Source organism: Colossoma macropomum, unplaced genomic scaffold (genome assembly GCF_904425465.1).
Source record: "Colossoma macropomum unplaced genomic scaffold, Colossoma_macropomum, whole genome shotgun sequence".
Lineage (NCBI taxonomy): Eukaryota > Metazoa > Chordata > Actinopteri > Characiformes > Serrasalmidae > Colossoma > Colossoma macropomum.
This window is the reverse complement of record NW_023494810.1, coordinates 28,179,105-28,201,387: the sequence shown is the minus strand read 5'-3', so window position 1 is coordinate 28,201,387 and position 22,283 is coordinate 28,179,105. Positions and strand designations below refer to the sequence as shown.

The window sequence follows — 22,283 nt, the reverse complement described above, 5'->3', positions numbered from 1 at the left end:
AAAAACTTAATGGTGGTTTTGACTAGATATTAAATAAATGAAGGGTGGTCTTTCCTGTTTTTCACAGCACTATAGTTGGAGTATTGCCAAACTAGAGAAATATTAATCAATATTAAATGGGAATTTCACAATTTCTAACATGTCTGTATAATTACATTAATGACATGTAAACAGTCATTCAGAGTGGTTTGATGTGAAGAGTGAAATGATATAGAGTAACTTATCGACCACTATTTACAGCGTCTATAACACAAATACAGCCTTTTATTTTCTTTCTAGAGTGACCAGTGGAGCCACACGCTGAATTTTTATATGTAATGTTGATGATAAAGTAGTGGTAATTCTTTTCATTACTATGGGGACTATTTTGTCTTACAACACCCCAGCTGTACCCCTCCGCCATTAACATATTTGAAAAATAAGTTTTGGGCTAAAATTTCATCTCAAACCTATCATAAAACCGTCGCAGAGATCAGGCATGCAGAGATGAATTGCTACGATCACCACTAACAAGTCTCATATTCCTCAAGTTGTTTACTGCTTAGTTCTAAAGCTGATTAAACCATGACTTTTTAGACCACAGTCAACTGAGCTGAATCATGATGCTAATCTAAAAGCTGATCTTGGTGTGCCCTCTAGTGGTGCTATATGGAACTGAATTGCATATTATAGCACTGTCCTGTCCACTTAGTGTTTACTGGGATGAGGCTACCTACATAGTGACTTCATTACACATGCATAAGTATCAAATAACACACTTAAAATGCTATACTAGAGTATTTACGAACAGCTTATGTCAGCAACTGCAATGTAATGTTATGAAGTAAACAACATTTATGAAGAGGTCAAAAGTCAAAGTGCTGTAATATTTAACGGTTAATAGCCATTTTGAAAAACAAGGTTAAATGCATAAAAATAAACTGTACATATACCTTTATTTTTACAGGCAATTGCATTAATTATAAAGGCTGTTGCTGTTATTATTATGGTATAATGTAATATATTGCATATCAGAATAACTACTTGAACTACTTACACTAAAATTCTAAGAAATTACATAAGTAATTATTTCACCAACATTGAGAAAACATACTTTTACTGTTAATTAACAGGTTTTATTTGGCACCCAGCTGCTGGACTTTTTACTGTATTTTTACAGATTTTCTTTTTATAGTGTAGTTAATCATATATCAGTGCTATGTATATATCATATATCAGTGCTATGAAAGATGCCCCCAAAATAAAGTGATGCAGAAACATAATTATATAAATTATCTTAGTTTTAGAGCTTCAAAATAATTAATTTTCTTCCTAACCGCAATATAAAAGAATGTCATTGTTGCCATATGGCAACACTAAAGGATAAAGGGTTAAATATTTTAAATGCCCCCCACAGGTAGCTTTCAGCAGACATTATTTACTTATTTTGCATAACTGTATTCATTTTTATTCATAACAATTTGTCAAAAACCACATAAGCAAGTTTGAAGCTACTTCAACTCATGCTTTTCAGTGTATTGTGTGATTTAGGCATTCTCACAATGCTAATTGGTGGGGTATAAGTTTCCATTACTTTTTAGCCACAGTAGCCTCACAGCTCCAGTACAAAACTGAAGCAGCAAACTTCAGACTTCAAACATGTCTTGTTTCATCACTCAATCACTGAATCATCAATCATAAGATTATGAATCATCAATTTAAGACTATGACAAAACATCCATAAAGGACAAAACCATCATGTGAGTAGATCTACTCAAATATCTGCACTGCTTCATGAATACAGGCCCAAGACACTGCCTTATCAACTGAATGAAGACTAGCCTAATTAAAGCCTTGTAAAGGGGGGGAGGCAGTCCTCCCCCTGAACAAACTCATCCTGACAAGGCCACAGCGCGGCCACCGATAAAGGCGTCTGAGGAAATGAATTCGGTCTGTGACACGTGTCCCGGCCAATCCTGAAGAAGATCCCGCGGGCGTCCCCGTGCCGGGCCGTCCTGGAGTCCGAAATGTATTCATTTATTCAGAAGAAAAGCTCTGGAGAAATAATGCACCCTCGCTGTCCCCTTTCCTCCTCTCCCCGCAGCGCGTCAGGAAGGAATTTGCAAGAATATCGTGCGTTAAGTGAGGCGGAAAATAAGTACAGGATGGCCCAGCGGTGCGGGAATACATCTCGCAAACACTCACGAACGAGTGTCACCTTCATACAGACCACTAGCGCTCCTCTCTTTTCCATCTCTCTCTCTCTCTGCTTTCCCTCCTTTTCTACTGAAACCTGTGACATAAAGGAGGAATAAAGGCCCTCTCGCGTTTCTCTCCTGCAAATAAATGAAAGACTGTGGCTCTGACAGCCTTCATTAAAGCCTTCTCATGCAGCGCAGGTGCTGGAGGAGAGCACCATGATTCATCAAAGAAAGAGAGAGAGAGAGAGAGAGAGAGACAGAGAGAGAGAGAGAGAGACAGAGAGAGAGAGAGAGAGAGAGAGAGAGAGAGATCAGTATCTGAGCGACGCTCTCCGTTAGCTTAATTTCACCTCTCTGGCCGCCTTTGTCTTGCGCTTGTCCCAAAGCTAATTAGCTTAATTAATTAGACGAATTTCAAATATAAGCAGGGGAAAAAAAGAAAGCGATAAGGCCAGGATAAGAAAATTGTGCTTCAGAAAATGGACGAGTAAATCAATACACCGTGATGCAAAAGTCTGCCTGAGCGGTTTACAAATGATAAAAGGCAATTAATAACAATTAAAACTTCCACAAAGGCACTTTAACATTAGCATGGCAGCCATTTTTAGAGAATTAAAGGAGAAATCGATTTGTTTTTTTTTCCAAAATCTCTGCATAATTAAATGGTTAAGATGTAAACGAACCCATTCAGAGTGGTTTGATGTGAAATGCTCCATTCTTGAGTAACCTGACAAGCCAACTTTGCTCACAGTGGTGATAGGAACCAAACGTCTAATTCCTTCTGAAAGTGCCCTCGAAAAAAGCGATGACATGTTATATGTTGCTTTCATGGTGGAGAGGAACCTGCAGGGCGTTTTAAGGAAAAACAGTAAAATAATGATATGGAGGCTATCATCAGTATTGCATATAAAAACTCACTAGGCACATGTAGGTTTACTGCTCACTTTGGATTGTAAATAAAATGGCTATATTTGTGTTATAGGCAGCCCAATGCCTGGTTCCTATCACCACCACTGTAGAGAAATCTGTTCACATTAAACCACTCTGAATGACTTTGCATCTCGGTGACTGACCTATGCAGAAATTTTGAAATATTGGTGGAACTCACCAGTGCATTAACATGTGTTTCATGTCTGGATCGTATCTGGATAAACTTTAGCTGGATTCCATTTCCCAATGAAAATACTTTGGGAATGCTACAAACGTGACGGCTCACCTAGTGTTAAAATGAGGCTGAGGATGGCTTCCTATTCATCAGCTTCTTGTTCTAATTTTCCCATTCCACTTTAAATGGTGCAGCAGTTACATTCTGAGAACAACGACTGCATCATTTAAGATGGAATGGGAAAGTAGCTGGCGAATAAAAAGCTGACTTTTGCTTTATTGACAGCAAAGCCAACGTTAAATCAGCTCCACCGAAAAACGAACCAACACTGGACACACTCAGTTCTAATTCTGAGCGAGCTGAGAAAATAACACAATGCATATTCTACTTCATGTGTGAAGACCTGTGTCCATACAACGTTGTGGAAGACGAAGACTTCTGTCTCATGCACAAGACACTGACCCGGGTATGTGACTATGTTTAATCACCAACACAGCCTCTCAAATCTTTGAGTACAGCAGAAAGGATTGCATTAACTTGTGATGCATGGACGTCAAGGGCATTGAATGCGACCATAGCAGTGCACTCTCAGAAGACTAACGACAGCTGTCTCACATTCTTCAAACTAGAGCAGCACATGAAAGTTATACCAAGGCAAACATTGCAGCCCTCCTGCAAAATGTAGCACAAGAATGGGAGACTCCTGCTAAAAACCTGGTGGCTGTATTTACAATTGATAAAAGATAAAACTGCTCCCCGGGCGCTGCGGATAGGGCTGCCCACCGCTCCGGGCAAGTGTGCTCACTGCCCCCTAGTGTGTGTGCATTCACTAGTGTGTACATGGTGTTTCACTGCACGGATGGGTTAAATGCGGAGGTGAAATTTCCCCCTTGTGGGACTAATAAGGGTCACTTAAACAATCTTTTTTTTTATTAGGGCAGTCGTGGGCTGGAGGTTAGGGAACCAGCCTTGTGACTGGAAGGTCGCTGAGCCGACAGTCCGTGACTGAAGTGCCCTTGAGCAAGGCACCTAACTCCATTGTGGGACTAATAAGAGTCATCTAATCTAACGTAAAATATTGCAATGTTTTTGCAATTCTCAGCATTTCACAAATATGTTTAAAATCGCAATAACATCATAACGTGACTTAAGTATTGTGATAATATCCTGAGCTTTTTGGCGATTCCCACCCCTACCAACCTCGATCTTTCATTGCATTGTTTATTCTCTGACTTGCTAGTCTGTGCTCTGCTGTGGATAATGAAAACACTTTTCCTTTATACACAAGCTAAACGATGTCCATCTCTGACTGACCACCTCCAAATGTGGGTTGAGTGATCCAATCGTGATCCGCTCACAGTGCATCCAGATGGTGTTTACACCTGGCTTTTCATGCTGTCAAGTGAACCCCGAACGTGATCCGATCACCAAAAACGCACGTTAATGCAATTTATTAACAGGACATAAACGTTGTTTCACAAAAAGCGAGTTACAGATTCTCATTAGGTTGAATTCATTTTTTGACAACCGGCTATAAAGCTTGTCATACCCAACAACAGTCATGAAAAAGGCGTTTGTGGGCAAAGCAGGGAGAGGGTGGTCTTTGACTAATATTTGTCACTGTGGCACACACAGACTACATGAAAACTGGACATTAGTAACATTATATTCATGTCTCATTTCTCTGTGTCTCTATATTCATGTCTTTATATTTAATTGGTTTATTATCAAGCAGATTTGAATGGGCCTTCGGCCACTCAGTTGGAGCTGGATATGGCACACAGAGGATACAGAGGATATGGGTCAGTGATCCTACCTCTCGGAGTACTGTACTGCCAAAGCCCCTGTACAGCCCTTGCACACCCTGCAGCAAGAGCACAGCGGTTACTACTGCAGCTTTAATCTCTGCCACTGAAACAGCAGGATTTAGAAAACATAAAAAGTAAAGTGGAAGTAGGCTATTAGCACACACACCGTTATTGTACTGGTATGATATGGTACTGATAAATCTGAAACCCGAACCTGACCCACATCCACTCGTGCACTGCTCTTCTTTACTTTATGCTGGAATAAAGAGGTATTTTACACATTGATGAAGTATTTATGATCAGTATATATTATCAGTTTTTTTGGAATTTCTGATGGCACAGAGAGTGTGCAAAAGAAAGAGGGAGGGAGAGAGAGAGGGAGAGAGAGAGAGAGAGAGAGAGAGAGAGGGAGGAAGAGACAGACAGAGAGAGAGCAATAGAGGGAGTGAGAGTGTGCGCAAGAGAAAGATGGAGAGAGAGAAAGAAAAAGAGACAGAGAGAGAGTGAGTGTCAGAAAGAGAAAGAAAGAGAGAGTGAGTGAGTGCCAGAGAGTGAGAGAGAGACAGAGGGAGTGAAAGTGTGCGCAAGAGAGAGAGATGGAGAGAGAGAGAGGGAGGAGAGAGACAGAGAGAGAGAGAGAGAGAGAGAGAGAGAGAGAGAGAGAGAGAGAGAGAGAGAGCATGCACAAGAGACAGAGGGGAAGAGATGGCTAAGGAGAGTGACAGATAGAGAGAGAGGGTGCGCACAAGAGAGAGAGGGAAGGGAGAGAGCGATAAAGAAAGAGAGAAAGGTGCGAGAGATTGTATGCGAGAGAGCGAAAAAGAGAGACAGCGCACAAGAGAGAGTGTGCACATGAGAGTGTGTATGAGAGAGAAAGAGAAAGTACGCATAAGAAAAGAGAGTGAGTGCGAGAGAGAGAGAGACAATTTGTTCTAGAGAGGGAGAGGGGAAGCGAGACCGTGCGCGAGAGAGAGACAGTAAGTGCGCACATGAGCGAGAGAGACTGTGTGCAAGTCTCTCGACTCAAGCAATAGTGAAAAACACTAAAATCGAATCTGCAATAATCCGTCTCTGTTATGATTTGCTCATGCGAATTTATCTTGAGCAGTCGGGCTTGTTCAGGCTGGGGTTCACAACCACGAGTACAGATCAGGTTCAGACTTCAGTTTCATACCTGCGCAGACCTCTAGTGTGTGTGTGCGTGTGTGTGCGTGTGTGTGTGTACCTCCTCTCGTAGTGTGGTCAGCAGTACGTGGTGTGTGTGTAGAGAAGGGGAGGCCTGTGTTCTCTGCTTCACCACTTCTGTAGGAACTCTGATCAGACATGCCACCTGCACATGAAGGACACAACACACATTAACACGTCCCACTCATAACAAGACCATCATAAACAAAGACACAACACACACAACTCATCAGAAATATAATTTCCTCAAACATAATCAAAGATTATTTATTCCATCCATGTTCTGTCCACAAATGTTGTCTTTCAGAGCATCAGCAGTGAGGTTGGGCAAGCTTCACAGTTCACTGGCAAGTTTAATACACTGAGAAACTGTCATACTGTAATATGCTGGACTGTCAGGTCCATAAATATTTGGACGTTGACAAAGCTATTGCTATTTTGGCTGTCTATTATAATGAATACGAGCTCAAAGTGAAGATTTTCACCTTAAAGTTAAGAACATTTCCATCCAAATCAGGTGAGAGGTGTAGGAATTGCAACCATTTTCATACACACCAATTTTAGGGACTCAAAGGTATTTGGACAAACTAACAATAAGTTAAAATGTCATTTTTAATACTTGACTGCAAATCCTCTGCAGTCAACGAATGCCTAAAGTCTGGAACCCACAGACATCACCAGACTGGGTTCCTTCCGTTGTGATGCTCTGCCGGGCCTTTACTGCAGCTGCCTTCAGTTCCTGCTTGTTCTTGAGGGGTTTTACCTAAAGTTTGGTCTTTACTAAGTGAAATGCATGCTCGACTGGACTGAGGTCAGCTGACTGACTTGGCCATTGCAGAACATTCCACTTCTTTGCATTAATAAGTCTGTTGCAGTATGCTTTGGGTCATTGTCCTTCTGCACTGTGAAGCACTGTCCAGTGAGTTTTGAAGCACCTGGTCTGAATCTGAGATGATAATATAGACCTGTACACTTCAGAATTCACCTTGGTGCTTATGTCAGCAGTCATATCATCAATAGATACAAAGGCACGAGTTCCTTTGTGAGCCATAAATACCAAGCCATAACACTACCTCCACCATGCTTCACAGATGAGGTGGTATGCTTTGGGTCAGGAGCAGTTTCTTCTCTTCTTCATGCTCTTCTCTTACCATCATTCTGGTACAGACTGAACTTTGTCTCATCTGTCTATAATATGTTGTTCCAGAGATGTTTTTGGCAAACTTTAGTCTAAATCTTCCAGTTTTTGAGGATTACCACTGGTTTATATCTTGTAGTAAACCCTCTGTATTTACTCTGGGGAAGTCTTCTCTTGATTGTTGACCACCTGGAGAGTTTCTTGATCTGGCCAACTGTTGTGAAGGGGTTCTTCTTCAACAGGGGTCTGTGGTCTTCCGTGGTTTTTAGCCTAATGGCAGCAACTTTGATTAAATTACTTTATTCCAACTGGAGACTGACAAAGAGCTGACTGTTCCTCAGTGAGCTAGTTGAGTACAGTGAATGAACATCCTGGATAATTCAGGCTATATAACTCCCAGCCTGTAATACCAGACTTAAATGGTTATTTGTTACTGGGTGCTGGAGAGAACAGGGAGTTAATTGGCCAGTGACTAACAATGACAAAACATCCATTCAACAGACAAGAGCTAATGCAGGTAAAGGTCACTGTCATTGTTTCTGCAAGACACAAACACACACTCATCTTTCATATGAGAGCACATACATCACACACACTTGTTTCTGTACAATGTGAGGACATTAGCATTTCATTTTTGTTATCGTGATACACAAGGTGCATTTCTGAACATATTGCGGACACTGTCAGTCCTTAAAGAACACTGACCAACTCTATGTTTCATTGCAGAGCATAATTGGTCCTGTTTAATTGGATTTAAACATGGACTCATTAATTGGATTAAGTGTAGCGGAGTTTGTGAAAAATTCTTTTTGTTTTTGATAGCATTTTTTAAAAATGAAATTACTGCTTCTTGTGTATTTTTCTGTCCAAATATTGTGATATGTATAATATATTGCTAGCATTTCTTCAAGTATTGTGATATACTTACAAACCTCATCTCTGGAAAAGTTGGAACATTTTGTAAAATGCAATGAAAACAAGAATATGTGATTTTTTTAATTCTCTTGAACCTTTATTTAACTGATAAAAGTACAAAGAAAAGATTTCCAAAGTTTTCACCGACCAACTTAATTGTATTTTGTGGATAAGAGTGAACATGAGAGTGAAAAGTTTGTTTTGAAACTTTCCACAATAAGCAAGTGAATTGGTAACAGGTGAGGGTATCATGATTGGGTATAAAAGGAGCATCCACCAAGGGCTCAGTCTTTGCAAAGATGGGTCATAGCTCATCACTTTGTGCCAAACTTCATTAGAGAATTGTCTAACAGTTCAAAAAGAACATTCCTCAATTCAAGACTGCAAAGAATTCAGGTTTTTTACCATCTAGCATACATAATACTGTGAAAAGATTCAAAGAATCCAGAGAAATCTCAGTCTGTGTAGGGCAAGACCGGAAACCACTGTTGAATGTGCATGACTTTCGAGCCCTCAGACAGCACTGCATGACAAACTGTCATGCTGCTGTGTTAAATACAGCCACATACGCTTGGGAGTACTTCGGAAAACTGATGCCTCTTAACACAGCATCAAGAAATGCAGGTTGCAAATTTATTAGGCAAGAAGAAAGCCAAACATCAGTTCTGTGCAGAAACGCCGCCGAGTTCTCTGGGCTGGACCTCATCTCAGATCTGAAAGACAGTGGAAATGTGTACTGTGATCAGACAAATCCACGTTTCAGCTTGGGAAAAACGGATGTCAAGTTCTCCCTGCCAAAGACGAAAGGGACCATCCAGACTTTTATCAGTGAAAGGTGCAAAAGCCAACATTTGTCATGGTTTGGAGGTGCACCAGTGCTCATGGCTCGGATGAACTGCATATATGTGAAGGTACCATTGACACGGAGACATATATTGGGAATTTCGAGAGACATGCTGTCATCAACATGACTTCTTTTCCCAGGACATCTCTGCTTGTTTCAGCAAGACAATGGCAGGCCTCATTCTGGCCATCCTACAACATCGTAGACGCAGAGCACGTGTGCTCGACTAGCCTGCCTGCAGTCCAGATCTGTCTCTTACTGAAAATGCATGGCGCATTATAAAAAGGAGAATCAGACAACGACGAACACAGACTGTTGAGCAGCTGGAGTCTTGTATTAACTACAATTAGTATCCTCAGTTCCCAAATGATTAAAAAGTGTAATTAAAGCAAAGGTGATTTAACAAAGAGGTAAACATGCCACCCCCACTAAAAAGGGTCTTTAAGTGTCTCGACAATCAACCACTTCACATCAAACCACTCTGAATGGCTTTGTCTACATTTCAATAATTGAAAAATGCAGAAATTCTGAATCAGTGAAATTTCCCTTTAAGTCAAAATACTTTAGTCCTGCAAATGCATGAAAACAAACACAGGCATACACAGATACCCACACACTCCTCCTCTCCCACAGCCACGCAAATCTTTCGCTTCAAATGTCACCATAAGTCATCATGCTTGGTCCTGCCTGCTGCTTTAGCACTGTATTAATATGAATGGAGCTTTCTATACTAGTCTACAGCACACAGCCTCTCTCTCTGCCTGACCATTAGATCCACGCTGGGGCAGAAGCAGAAACCGAAAACAATCTCTTCAACCACAGGGAGGACAGTGGGCTCCACAGCCGGAGCTCAGGCTCATACTGCTGTCAGAGCTGTCCCGGTAATGCTGGTAATCACTGCTAAAGGAAGGAAGAAGCTAAATTTCCTTTCACTGAGAACCTGCGCCTTATATTGCACCATGAATCCATGGAGAACCAAATTTTCCTTGCTTTTTTAAAATAGGAGTTTGATACAGCATGTAAATATTGTTAAAATCATTCACTTCCAAGTCCATAAAGTCCATATTTGGAATCTCATTTGCAGTGGGTAGTGCTGTTGCCTCACAGTAAGAAGGGACTGGGTTCGATTCCCCGGCCGGGTGACCAGGGTCCTTTCCGTGTGGAGTTGTCTCTGAGTCTGTGCGGGTTTCCTCCGGGTGCTCCACAGTCCAAAAACATGCATTTAGGAGAACTGGAGATGCTAATTTGGCCCTAGGTGTGTGTGTGTGATTGTATATGTCTGTGTGTCTGCCCTGTGATGGACTGGTGACCTGTCCACTGTGTTTCCTGCCTTCCACCCAATCAGTGCTGGGAGTGGCTCCAGCGACCCAGGAGGATAAGCAGTTTAAAAAAACAAATAATTTACACATATCCTCTTATTCAGCCTTCAGCAGTTTAGCTCCACCCATTCACACTGAAGTTATGAGCAGTGTTTCATCCCGGACTGCTTTTAGAATGAGGCACAATACACAGCCACCAATCAGAACAGAGCTCATTTACTTATATCAGTCCCAAAATGGAAAAAAATCATTGATATAAGCACTATTAAAAGTTTCAAAATGCATTGTTCATATGCACATATGGACAATACACTGTAAAAACAGCCTATTTTGAATTTATTGTAATTGTGATGTTTATATATCTGCTAATTTAGCCTACAGCAGTTTAGCTCTGCCTGCATAATTATCATGTACATCATATATATAGCCAATAGTTCCAACTCCTCTGTGATACGCTTCACTCTTGTTGTTGCTGTTGCTTTTGTTAGTTCGTTGCTTGTTGATTTATCGACAGGTGAAAAATCTGCCACAAGCACCGTCCAGCTTGGTCTGCAAAAGATATTGCTGTAAAAGACATTTTAAAGCTGTATTTAAATTACAGGGCTACAATCACGGATTGTATTATAGTGACATACAATACATACGCTACAGTTGGGCTTCAGCTTGCACTTGGTTCGACGAGACAAATGCATTAAAAATTATAGTAGCGTTAATAATTAAATCACTTTAACACGTTATTAACATGTTATTACCTGTCATGAACATATTATTAATGCGTTATTAATTTGTAATCAACATACTGCAGCATTAACTTTGACAGCCATGGAAAACAAACACATTTGTGGGCCGGTCAGATGTTGACCGTGTGGAGAATTACAAACAGACTTGTCTACTGGACAAGCACTGCACCATATAGTGCATGAGTGAATTACTTGAATGGATCATTGATGGATCATTAATGACCAAGACCTTTATGAGCTCAATGTTAAAACAAAATGAGAACCAGATAAATGGAGCTTGGTGAACACTAAACACAAGCCCAACATGCATAGTGCATGTGGCCTTTCAGGACTGAACTAAGGTCAAAACAACTGTAGACTGTACTCTAGTCCACGCTTGAAAACTACAGGTTGGGATTATTTTAAAAGCTGAAAGAAAAGGAGGAGAATTTGGTGAAAAGGAATGAAAATCTACCTCTTTCTTCATCCATGTAGCAAGAGTGCCTCCCGGTGTCCAGAAAGAGCTACTGCGCTACAAGCTCATCAACCAGCTGACAGGAGACATTTTCCTGAGCTCATTACTTCCCCTTTTTGGCTGCGTTATCGTTTATGAAACACCATAGACCACGTCTCCTCGTTTCAGTCCTCCAAAGGATCAAAATTAACTGCGCTAACCGGAGAGGAAAGTGGATATGACAAGTAATTCCCGCTTTAATTGAATCGCAGCGCGAAGAGAGGCAATTTCATAGCAGCTCGCAGGGGAGCGGGGAGGAAACCGGAGAGATATTAGGCTGTATCAGATAAATTAGGGACATTGTTGATTTCTGGGTAATTTAAACGGAGCAGCAGGGTGGGGGAGAGAGAGAGTGGGCGGTGAGAAACGTCAAATTAGAAGGCTTGAGCGGGGCCTGCAGCGAGTTAGAGCCGGCTGTGGAGGCTAATGGCTGTGTTTGGCTAGCAGGAGTCACAGATGGAGAGGCGTTACCATGAGATCTAACAGTATCCAACTGAGCATCAAAATTAGACACTCCCAAACAAGACATGCCCACTAGAGAAAGGTCAACAGTAGGGCTCCAAAACTGAATGCTAATTAACTAAATAGTACATCACCAATTGCGTTTACATAGTATGTGTAGTATGTACAGTACTGTGCAAGTCAGAAACCACCCATTCATTTTTTTTAACCAGTCAGCCACTAAACACAAGTTATGCATTTTTCAGCATCAGGATCAAGAAAAAAAAAAGCAGAAAACATTTTTAACTGAAAATTACACAGAAGCCTCAACAACTAAATATAATTTTCGATTTTTCAGTATTTATTGTGTCGACTCTTTACTTTTATTACAGCTTCCTTTCTTTTCAAGAGACTCACTTTCAGTTTTTCAAAGAAACCTGCAGGGATATTTTTCACACCTCCAAAGTTCAGTCTTAGAAGTTGGTTGCACTTTCTGTGTCACAGCATCCAAGTAACCCCAAATCTAGATTAGTCAGTGAGCTTTTAAGTTGCTGGTAGTGTTAATGGTTGTTATGTAAAGCTGTATGACTTCATGTCATCTTAAGTCAGGGGTCGGCAACATGCGGCTCTTTTACTGCCCTGTTGTGTTTCCACAGCAGAATTAGATTTTAAGATAAAAATGAAATTATCCTCCTCACCCAGCCAGTAGCTAACGAAAAGGCAAAGAGAAAGATTTAAGACGAACACTGATGATTCAGAGATGAACGGACTTATTTGCGTTTATTATCCCTCCAGCTGTTTCCTGATGTTTAATCTGAAATGAGAAACTGTCAAACACTAAAAAGTCACAAAGCTGAAATCAGCTTCTCATTCGCCAGCTTCTTGTTTGAATTTTCCTGTTCCACTTTAAATGACTTTAAACAGGCAGCATCTAAGGTGGAACGAGAAAATTCTAAAGAGAATCTGACTTCAGCCTCATAAAAAAATCTAATGTTGAGAGATATTTTACCAGAAACTGCTCTACTTTTGCAGAAAAGTATCCTGCCAGAGATGTGAGAAAAGTGACTATAGCTAAGCTAAAGCTTAAAGCAGAGCAAAGTAAGTCTGCGTTTTCGTTCATATTACATTTTTTAGCCTATACTAGTACATTAGCACATACTGAGACATATTTATGAATCATAGCTTACAAGAGGGAATACACAATTGTTGTGGAGTTCGGTAGCCTTGTCATGAACTTAAGGACAAAGAAACTGTGTCGAATAAAGCTACATTTCAGCTGTTAGCCTTGTTTTCAGGTAAAAAAAAATGCTGCCATCGCGGTGCTGGACAGCCAGGCCCAAATCATCCAATGCATTTTATGGGTGCATGCCCACAGGCCCAAGTTTCCAGGGGGGCCCCCAGGAGCAATTATAAGAATATCTACACAGCTTTACAAGCAGTGCAGCGAAAAAATGAACTAATTTGTCATTTTGTTAAGGCCCATCATAATCCAGATGCTCTCCAGATCGTTCCTTGATGCCTTCATTTTCTCCTCCAGTTAGTGCTTAGCAACTGTTACACTAGCCTCCTTTACTTCGGTCATGCTTTCAGGGTGGCACTATGCTTTAGCTAGTGGCACTATACTTTAGCTAGTGGCAGTATGCTTTAGCAAGTGGCAGTATGCTTTAGCTAGTGGCAGTATGCTTTAGCAAGTGGCAGTATGCTTTAGCTAGTGGCAGTATGCTTTAGCTAGTGGCAGTATGCTTTAGCTAGTGGCAGTATGCTTTAGCAAGTGGCAGTATACTTTAGCTAGTGGCAGTATGCTTTAGCAAGTGGCAGTATGCTTTAGCTGGCACTATGCTTTAGCAAGTGGCACTATACTTTAGCTAGTGGCAGTATGCTTTAGCTAGTGTCACTATGCTTTAGCAAGTGGCAGTATACTTTAGCTAGTGGCAGTATGCTTTAGCTAGTGTCACTATGCTTTAGCAAGTGGCAGTATGCTTTAGCTAGTGTCACTATGCTTTAGCAAGTGGCAGTATACTTTAGCTAGTGGCAGTATGCTTTAGCTAGTGGCACTATACTTTAGCTAGTGGCAGTATGCTTTAGCAAGTGGCAGTATGCTTTAGCTAGTGGCAGTATGCTTTAGCAAGTGGCAGTATGCTTTAGCTAGTGGCAGTATGCTTTAGCAAGTGGCAGTATACTTTAGCTAGTGGCAGTATGCTTTAGCAAGTGGCAGTATACTTTAGCTAGTGGCAGCATGCTTTAGCAAGTGGCAGTATGCTTTAGCTGGCACTATGCTTTAGCTAGTGGCACTATACTTTAGCTAGTGGCAGTATGCTTTAGCTAGTGTCACTATGCTTTAGCAAGTGGCAGTATACTTTAGCTAGTGGCAGTATGCTTTAGCTAGTGTCACTATGCTTTAGCAAGTGGCAGTATACTTTAGCTAGTGGCAGTATGCTTTAGCTAGTGGCACTATACTTTAGCTAGTGGCAGTATGCTTTAGCTGGCACTATGCTTTAGCTAGTGGCACTATACTTTAGCTAGTGGCAGTATGCTTTAGCTAGTGTCACTATGCTTTAGCTAGTGGCACTATACTTTAGCTAGTGGCAGTATGCTTTAGCTGGCACTACGCTTTAGCTAGTGGCAGTATGCTTTAGCTAGTGGCAGTATGCTTTAGCTAGTGGCAGTATGCTTTAGCTAGTGGCATTATGCTTCAGCTAGTGGCACTATGCTTTAGCTAGTGGCACTACACTTTAGCTAGTGGCAGTATGCTTTAGCTGGCACTATGCTTTAGCTAGTGGCACTATACTTTAGCTAGTGGCACTATACTTTAGCTAGTGGCAGTATGCTTTAGATAGCGGCAGTATGCTTTAGCTAGTGATGGTATGCTTTAGATAGTGGCAGTATGCTTTAGCTAGTGATGGTATGCTTTAGATAGTGGCAGTATGCTTTAGCTAGTGATGGTATGCTTTAGCTAGTGGCACTATGCTTTAGCTAGTGGCAGTATGCTTTAGCTAGTGACGGTATGCTTTAGCTGGCACTGTGCTTTATCTAGTGGCAGTATGCTTTAGCTGGCATTTTCAGTTTTTAAGGGTGCGTTCAGACTTGGCAGGTTTGGTGCAATTGCTCTGTTAGTGCAGATCACTGGAGCAAGTGAAATCGCTGCTGTCCAAACTCTGACACACACCAAAAAGGGAGTAGTAGACCTCCTGAGAAGGTCGGTCTCAGTTCACTTCAAAACGAGTTCTGGTGCAATTTGTTCGAAGTACAAATGCAATCAAATCATATGACATCTAAACAGACCAAAGACAGAATGATCTGTCGGCTCCACTCCGCAGAACTTCTTTAGTTTGTGGAAAAGATGTTTTTGATATTGTTTTGACACGTGTTTAATAATTTCTTCATAACCTCTGAAAGGGTAATTACTGAAAAGACAGTTTCAGGTTTAAGGGCTGAGGTATGCTTGAAGTGGTAAATACTCAACATGCACTTTATAGGCCTTGTTTATCGTTCACAGCAAACTCACTGACTACCCAATAAAGGTAGCCAGATAGGGACCCACTAAATGTTTGGGCCCAGTGGTCAACAGCTTGATGATCAGGGCCTTTGCAGAGCCCTCATGTAAGTTGCTGTGATATAATTAAAAAAATCCCCGATTACCAAAAAGGTAGCCAGGTAGGGGCCCACCAAACATTTGCACCCAGTGGCCTAAAACCTGATGATCCAGATGTGACAAATCACTGAGAAAGTCATTGGAAGATACTGGTAATAATTACATAACCCCACCTACCCCACATAAAACTGATATCATCTGAATAGTACTTAAGATTCAGTCAGGGACAGCCTCAGAGAACCATATAATCTAGTATAGTTCTAGTAATCTAGTAATTGAGTAGACTGGCGTAACATTTTGCCACTTTTTTTTAAAAAAACGATCCATAACCATCGCATCTTCATGAAGGCGTGGCGATAAAATAAGCCTCAGTATTTCTACAAGCTCAGGCCCCCATTTCCCTGATCTTATTCCTGCCTTAAACAGACGCAGATGGATCATTCCAGTATTTGGAAGACACCACCTTGCAAAAGCTTTCCTCCATCCTGAATTCCATCAGACACCTGGAACCTCTCACAAGTCATTCTGCAGGTACCTGCTTTAAAAAAAAGAAAAAAAAATCAATTCTTCCCCACCTGCAGCTCCCCCAAGGGGGCGCTGGGTAGCACTACCCTCCAAAAATCCATCTGCAAGAAAAAACCATGCAATATCTGCCTGAGACAGCCTCCGCCAGGGCAGTAATAACACCATTACTTATGCAGAGACATAACGTTTTCAATCTGCCAGTCCAAATTAGGATCATCCGCCTGCAGTTTGACCCCTGTGGTCTTAATGGCAGAAGGGTGGGTGGCTGGGTTGAAAATGGGCCACAGTTGAGAGCTCATGTACTACGTGAGCCATAAATCATACAGCCTCTTTCTCCAGGGCAAAGTGGGTATTATTCGCTATGGCACATTGGCCGTGTGCCAGCATGCCCTCCAATGGTGTGGTGGGCACACAGTTTGTTCCTTTTTTTATTCTCAGTTTAACCGTTTAATGCCTAAATCAACTGCACATTTGTTTTGATGTGTGAAGGATGTGATCAACAAAGCTGAAAATTCATAGTTTTGTATGTCATAAACCACCAAAGGCCTGTTCCTGGTGACAGTTAACAGTAGCATTAACCATGGTAACAACTCCCAGTGATGGTAAAAACTCACTTACAGCCACTAAAAAAGTCTTTCTTTACTGCTTTGTTTCATGCAAACCATCACAAGCCTCTAGTATTCTCACGAATGAAGATAACTGAACTTTTAAACATGTTGGTTGGTGTGATATCCTACAACCCCATTTCCGAAAAAGTTGGGATGCTGTGCAAAATGTAAATAAAAACAAAATGCAATGATGTGCCAATCGTTTAAACACTATATTTCTCTGAAAATAGTACAAAGACAACAAATGTTGAAACTGAGAAATTATATTGTTTTTTGAAAAATATATGCCAATTTTGAATTTCATGCCAACAACGGGGGGCAACAACGGGCTGGTAAAGTCGTGTAATGCTTCAAAAAACACCTGGTGGTTGATTGGCAACAGGTCAATATAAATGTAACATGACTGTGTATAAAAAGCATCCCAGAGAGGCTGAGTCTTTCAGAAGTAAAGATGGGGAGGGGTTCACCACTCTGTGAAAGACTGCACGGTCAAATAGTGCAACAATTCAAGAACAACATTTCTCAACGTAAAATAGCAAAGAACTTTTGCTTTTCATCATCTACAGTACATAATAACATTAAAAGATTCAGAGAGTCTGGAGAAATCTCTGTAAGGGACAAGGCCAAAAAAACAGTATTTCTTGGCTGTGATCTTTGGGCCCTCAGGTAGCACTGCTTTAAAAACAGACATGATTCTGTAGAGGAAATCACTGCATGGACTCAGAAACACTTCTGAAAAACACCTTCTGTGAAAACAGTTCATCACTGCATCCACAAATGCATCAGACAAAACAACTTCAGGTCTCAGGAAAAACAGTCATGTCTCAGCTCTCATACAACTGGACATTAGAAGAAACAGTGTTGGACAAAAGGCATTAAGCTAAGGCAAGTGGCTACACACACACACACACACACACACACACACACACACACAAACACACACCAGCCTCTGACCAAACAGCCTCGGATAATAAAGTTTGTATGACAAAACAGCCTCAGACAAAATGGCTCAGGATGATTAGGTTTATGTAAAAAAAGTGGTCTTAGACAAAACAACCTCAGACAAAGGGCTTCGAAGAGTAAAGTTTGTACAACAAAACGGTTTCGGACAAAACAGCCTCGGATGGTAAAGTCTGTACGAAAAACAGTTTTGGACACTCTCAGGTGAGCACCCAATACTTTCAAGTGAGCACCAGATACTTTCAGGTGAGCACCAGATACTTTCAGGTGAGCACCAGATACTTTCAGATGAGCACTCTGTAAAGTTCACACAAAAAACATTTTTGGACATTTTCAGGTGAGCACCCAAACCTATCAAGTGAGCACCAGATACTTTCAGGTGAGCACTCAATACCATCAGGTGAGCACCAGATACTATCAGGTACAGTTTTGGACAAAACAGCCTCGGATGGTAAAGTTCAAACAATAAACACCCTCGGACAAAAAAGGCCTCGGACAAAAAAGGCCCCGGGCCAAACGGCCTCAGACAAAAAGGCCTCGGACCAAACGGCCTCGGACAAAAAGGCCTCGGACCAAACGGCCTCGGACAAAAAGGCCTCGGACAAGAAGGCCTCGGACCAAACGGCCTCGGACAAAAAGGCCTCGGACAAAAAGGCCTCGGACAAAAAGGCCTCGGAAGCTCATGTTCAAACTCGTGTTTGCTTCCACGTCCGCTTCAATGTAACTCTGATTAAATCAATAATGAGCGTTTCCATAGCAATGAGAATTGCATTCAGAGTATATCGCAGTGCATATAGCAATAAAGTCAGCATGAAGCTTCTTGTATACAGTGATAGAAAACATGGGAGCACACAGAAAGCTCTAATTCTACATGCTATTCTATAGCTGATACAATAATAATATTGCAATATCTAATACAATTCTATATTGCTATGACCAAAATGGACATGCGTCGACTAACTACTTTGGGGGAGACTTTAATGAGTTAAAGAAGAGGAAGATAAAGACTCTGAATGGATCACCAATAACATTAGGTTAGATAGAATTCAGCTTCTATCTTTCGTCCTTTTAGTTTCTTAATTTACTGATCATTTTTTATTGTCCTTGCTGCTATTCTGATCGGCAGAAAGTCAACTATGAATAAGATTTCATTATTATTATTATTATTACTATTACTATTAGTAGTAGTAGTAGTACTTTCACCAGCCCTTCTGGAGGCTCAGTGGAGAGCGCAGGCTCAGCAATACAGGAAAAGGCCGCTTCTGCCTCAGCTTGATAAATGAGCTCTCAGAGAAAACGTCAGGCTAAAGAGAATGAAGATAAATCCGATATAATGGCCAGATAACAGGCTGCTCCGGCCCTGACAGACACCATCAACCAGAGCATTCTTTACAGGACGGTGGGGTGAACACATACACACACACACACACACACACACACACACACAGCTTTTCCAGCGCAGGCTAAGCAGTGGCATGACTCCTTTTCAATTAGACAAAATGCTATTGCCCATTAAGACTATTAATGGACAGTAATGGTTACTGTTTATGTCACAGTTATAACCTGCATTAACAGGAGTTTATTGTAATGTTGTATTAATTATTTTTCAGCCGTGACTCGTTTAAACAAGAAGAGATCCTGCGGAAAATTTCAATCCATACCACATTTGTTTGTAAGCAAAACGAGATATTTTATTATTGGTTGAATTCGAACACAGAAACCATCCTTTACTACTTTTGTCATTTCTTGATATCAAGAACAAAGAGAGAGAGAGAGAGAGAGAGAGAGAGAGAGAGAGAGAGAGAGAGAGAGAGAATTCAGAATGGAGGTCATGTCTGTGTGGGAATGTTAGAAGTGATGAAGGGATTTTAAGAGCATATAGGCTGAACCCTTCACCTCAAAGCACAGGATTCTGTCTGCTTTTGATTAGCTCAGTAATGCTGACCCTACTACAGGTCAAAATCAATGGGCAAGTGCAACCCAAAGTCTATCTACAGGGGTCAGATGTAAGAAACATGTTTGATCTTTTGTTTTTCTTCACATTTACCACAGTACAGTAGTTAACATAAAACCTTACCATATTATTACTGAATATAGCTCACCAGCAAAAATATCATCACTGTTGTGCAAAAATCTTGTATCTCCATTTCTATCATTTTTTTGCATCTATCATTTCTATCATTTTTTAATTTGAACACTGCAGCTACCCTTTACACTATTTATATGTTTGTGCGTTTGTATATGTATGTATGTATGCATATGTATATGTATATTCGCTATTGGAATACATACATCATCATTTGTGGGGCCCTTTCTACTGTCTAACCCCTAAATTGCAAACTGTAAAAATAAAACTTTTCTTAGATTTTTTTTCTGTATTTTTTTTTCAATGTTGTTTTAAAAAGATCTTGATTTATTTTAAAGTGAAGTTCAAAGATTTAGATTTTTAAAACAAACAAAAAAGAACTTGCTGTTCTGCATTTTCATGTCACTACCAAAACACAGAGTTTCAGTCTGTAGGTGGGGCCTTATTTGGGCCACACCCCTACATTTTAGAGCAGGAAGTGAGGCTGCATCCCTGTCTCTTATGACCACATGGTGAGCAGTAAGAGCCTATTGTTTTGAAGTAAATGTGTCTCAAAGTCTGAAAATCAGCATGTAAAATGAAGAACTGTCACTACCGCAACTTATATTCTCTCTAATTAAGTAAACTTTTTTGCATTTTAATGAAATATGTTATGATTTTTATGTGTACAACTGGTCAAAGCTGTGTTTGGTAGTCATGTACTGCCTAGTGCCTTGGGTTCTACCTTAAAATTAGCTAGAATTGTCACTTGAAATATTTTCAGCAAGGTCATGATTGTTCCGGTAGTGACAAAATAGAAAGTTCAATCCCTTGTTTTAATAAAATAAACATATTCCAGATATACGCTCACTCAAAGCATGACGATTTTTGTGTGAAATTCCAGTTTGTTAAAAGTTTGAAATGGGGTTTCAACTCCATTTCATCTGACTTCAAACCAGTTCGGTAGAACGATCCATGAGTATACACGTGCATACACTTACACACATCATAGTGACAAAAAAAAAATCTACCAAAAAAACAAAAATATGTAAAATGTGGCCTGTGCAAAAGTTAGAGCATATTTTATATTTTGGTTTATATTTTTCCGGTATGATAAAATCAGCAAATAAATAGTCATTTTGCAATAAAATATACCAAAATGTCATATTTAAGTTTGTTTTCTGTAAAAGATGTCAACTTAGCAACAAATCAATAAAACATGGAATTGGATCGGAGCCAAATCTTTGCATACGACTCTACATACTGCAACAACTTAATCTGCTTATGATTTTTAAGCAAACAATTTAAAATAACTTTTAATATTTCTTTTTTTTGCCTATAAGTGCAGCACTACAAATATTTACACCTATATGAAGCACATTAAAAACTCTAACAATCATAGAAGAGCAGTAAACATCTCCAAACAAGCAGCTCGGTGAGTGCAGATAAATACAGAAAGGGAACTAACTTCCCGTGTGAGACGTGTTCGTCTTCCTCTCTGGATGACCTGACCGAAGGGGTTTTCATGGCTAAACCCTCAGATTACAGGCTTTTGAGCTGCACAACACATTCCCCAGTGCACAGCGCTACAGCACCAAATCCCTGCTTTGAAGTGCACAAATCCCTCAGCAGCTGGCGAAGGGTTAAACGCAGGGCTGACCTCCTCCTCACCTCCAATTAAAACAGCTGCTTTCATGCCCTGCCAGCTTCCATTCACTCACTGCTGGCCATGTTAGCATTTTTAGCATTTTTGATGCTTACTGTGTAAAGAGGTGTGTAAAGATCTAGACTGAGATCAAAGGAAAGGGGCGCTGTGTCTGGACGGTGCTATAGCCGAATAAACCAGCAGCTTTCCATTCCACGTCCTGAAGTACGGAAGCCCTGAAAGGCCACAGACTCTACCCAGTCGTCCTGTAATTCTGAGTTCACTTTATTTGCTTTCTTGTCCTTATGATGACATTACAAACAACGCTGCTTGTCATCCATTTCAGTAGCCCACCTGTATGTCAGCAGGCCATTATCTGAGGGGGTTGTGCTGGTCAGTAAAACTAATGGTGCAGGGAGTTGACCTCTGTGACTGCTGTGAAGACACTTTGCAGCACACCAGGTTTCTTTTTTTTTTGTTTTGAGAGTGTGAAAAACTGTGCGTTCACAGCCGCAGAACACGGCAAAGCCAAAAGTGAGAACCTCACATGGGTAACTAGAAAACAATGTTGTGATAATGACATAACATCTTAAGAAAACACGTAAGATTATCACAGGACAACTGACTAAATTAAATATATGAGTCCACGGCCTTTTAGGACTTCCATCTAGGGCTGGGTGATAAAATGATAATGGTAATTATCGCAATATAATTTTCCTC

The 22,283-nt window shown here is 40.7% G+C and overlaps 1 protein-coding gene across 2 annotated transcripts in view; it reads right to left on the bottom strand.

Moving 5' to 3' along the window:
• slc25a26 (solute carrier family 25 member 26) overlaps positions 1-22,283 on the bottom strand; it is a 91,757-nt gene that overhangs the window by 62,249 nt on the left and 7,225 nt on the right. For both annotated transcript variants that reach the window (XM_036559740.1, XM_036559741.1), the window contains exons 4-5: positions 6,319-6,423; positions 5,102-5,149 (exon numbers count right to left, since the gene is read on the bottom strand). In XM_036559740.1, the coding sequence (XP_036415633.1) occupies positions 5,102-5,149; positions 6,319-6,423 (153 nt within the window). The remainder of the gene's footprint in view (positions 1-5,101; positions 5,150-6,318; positions 6,424-22,283) is intronic.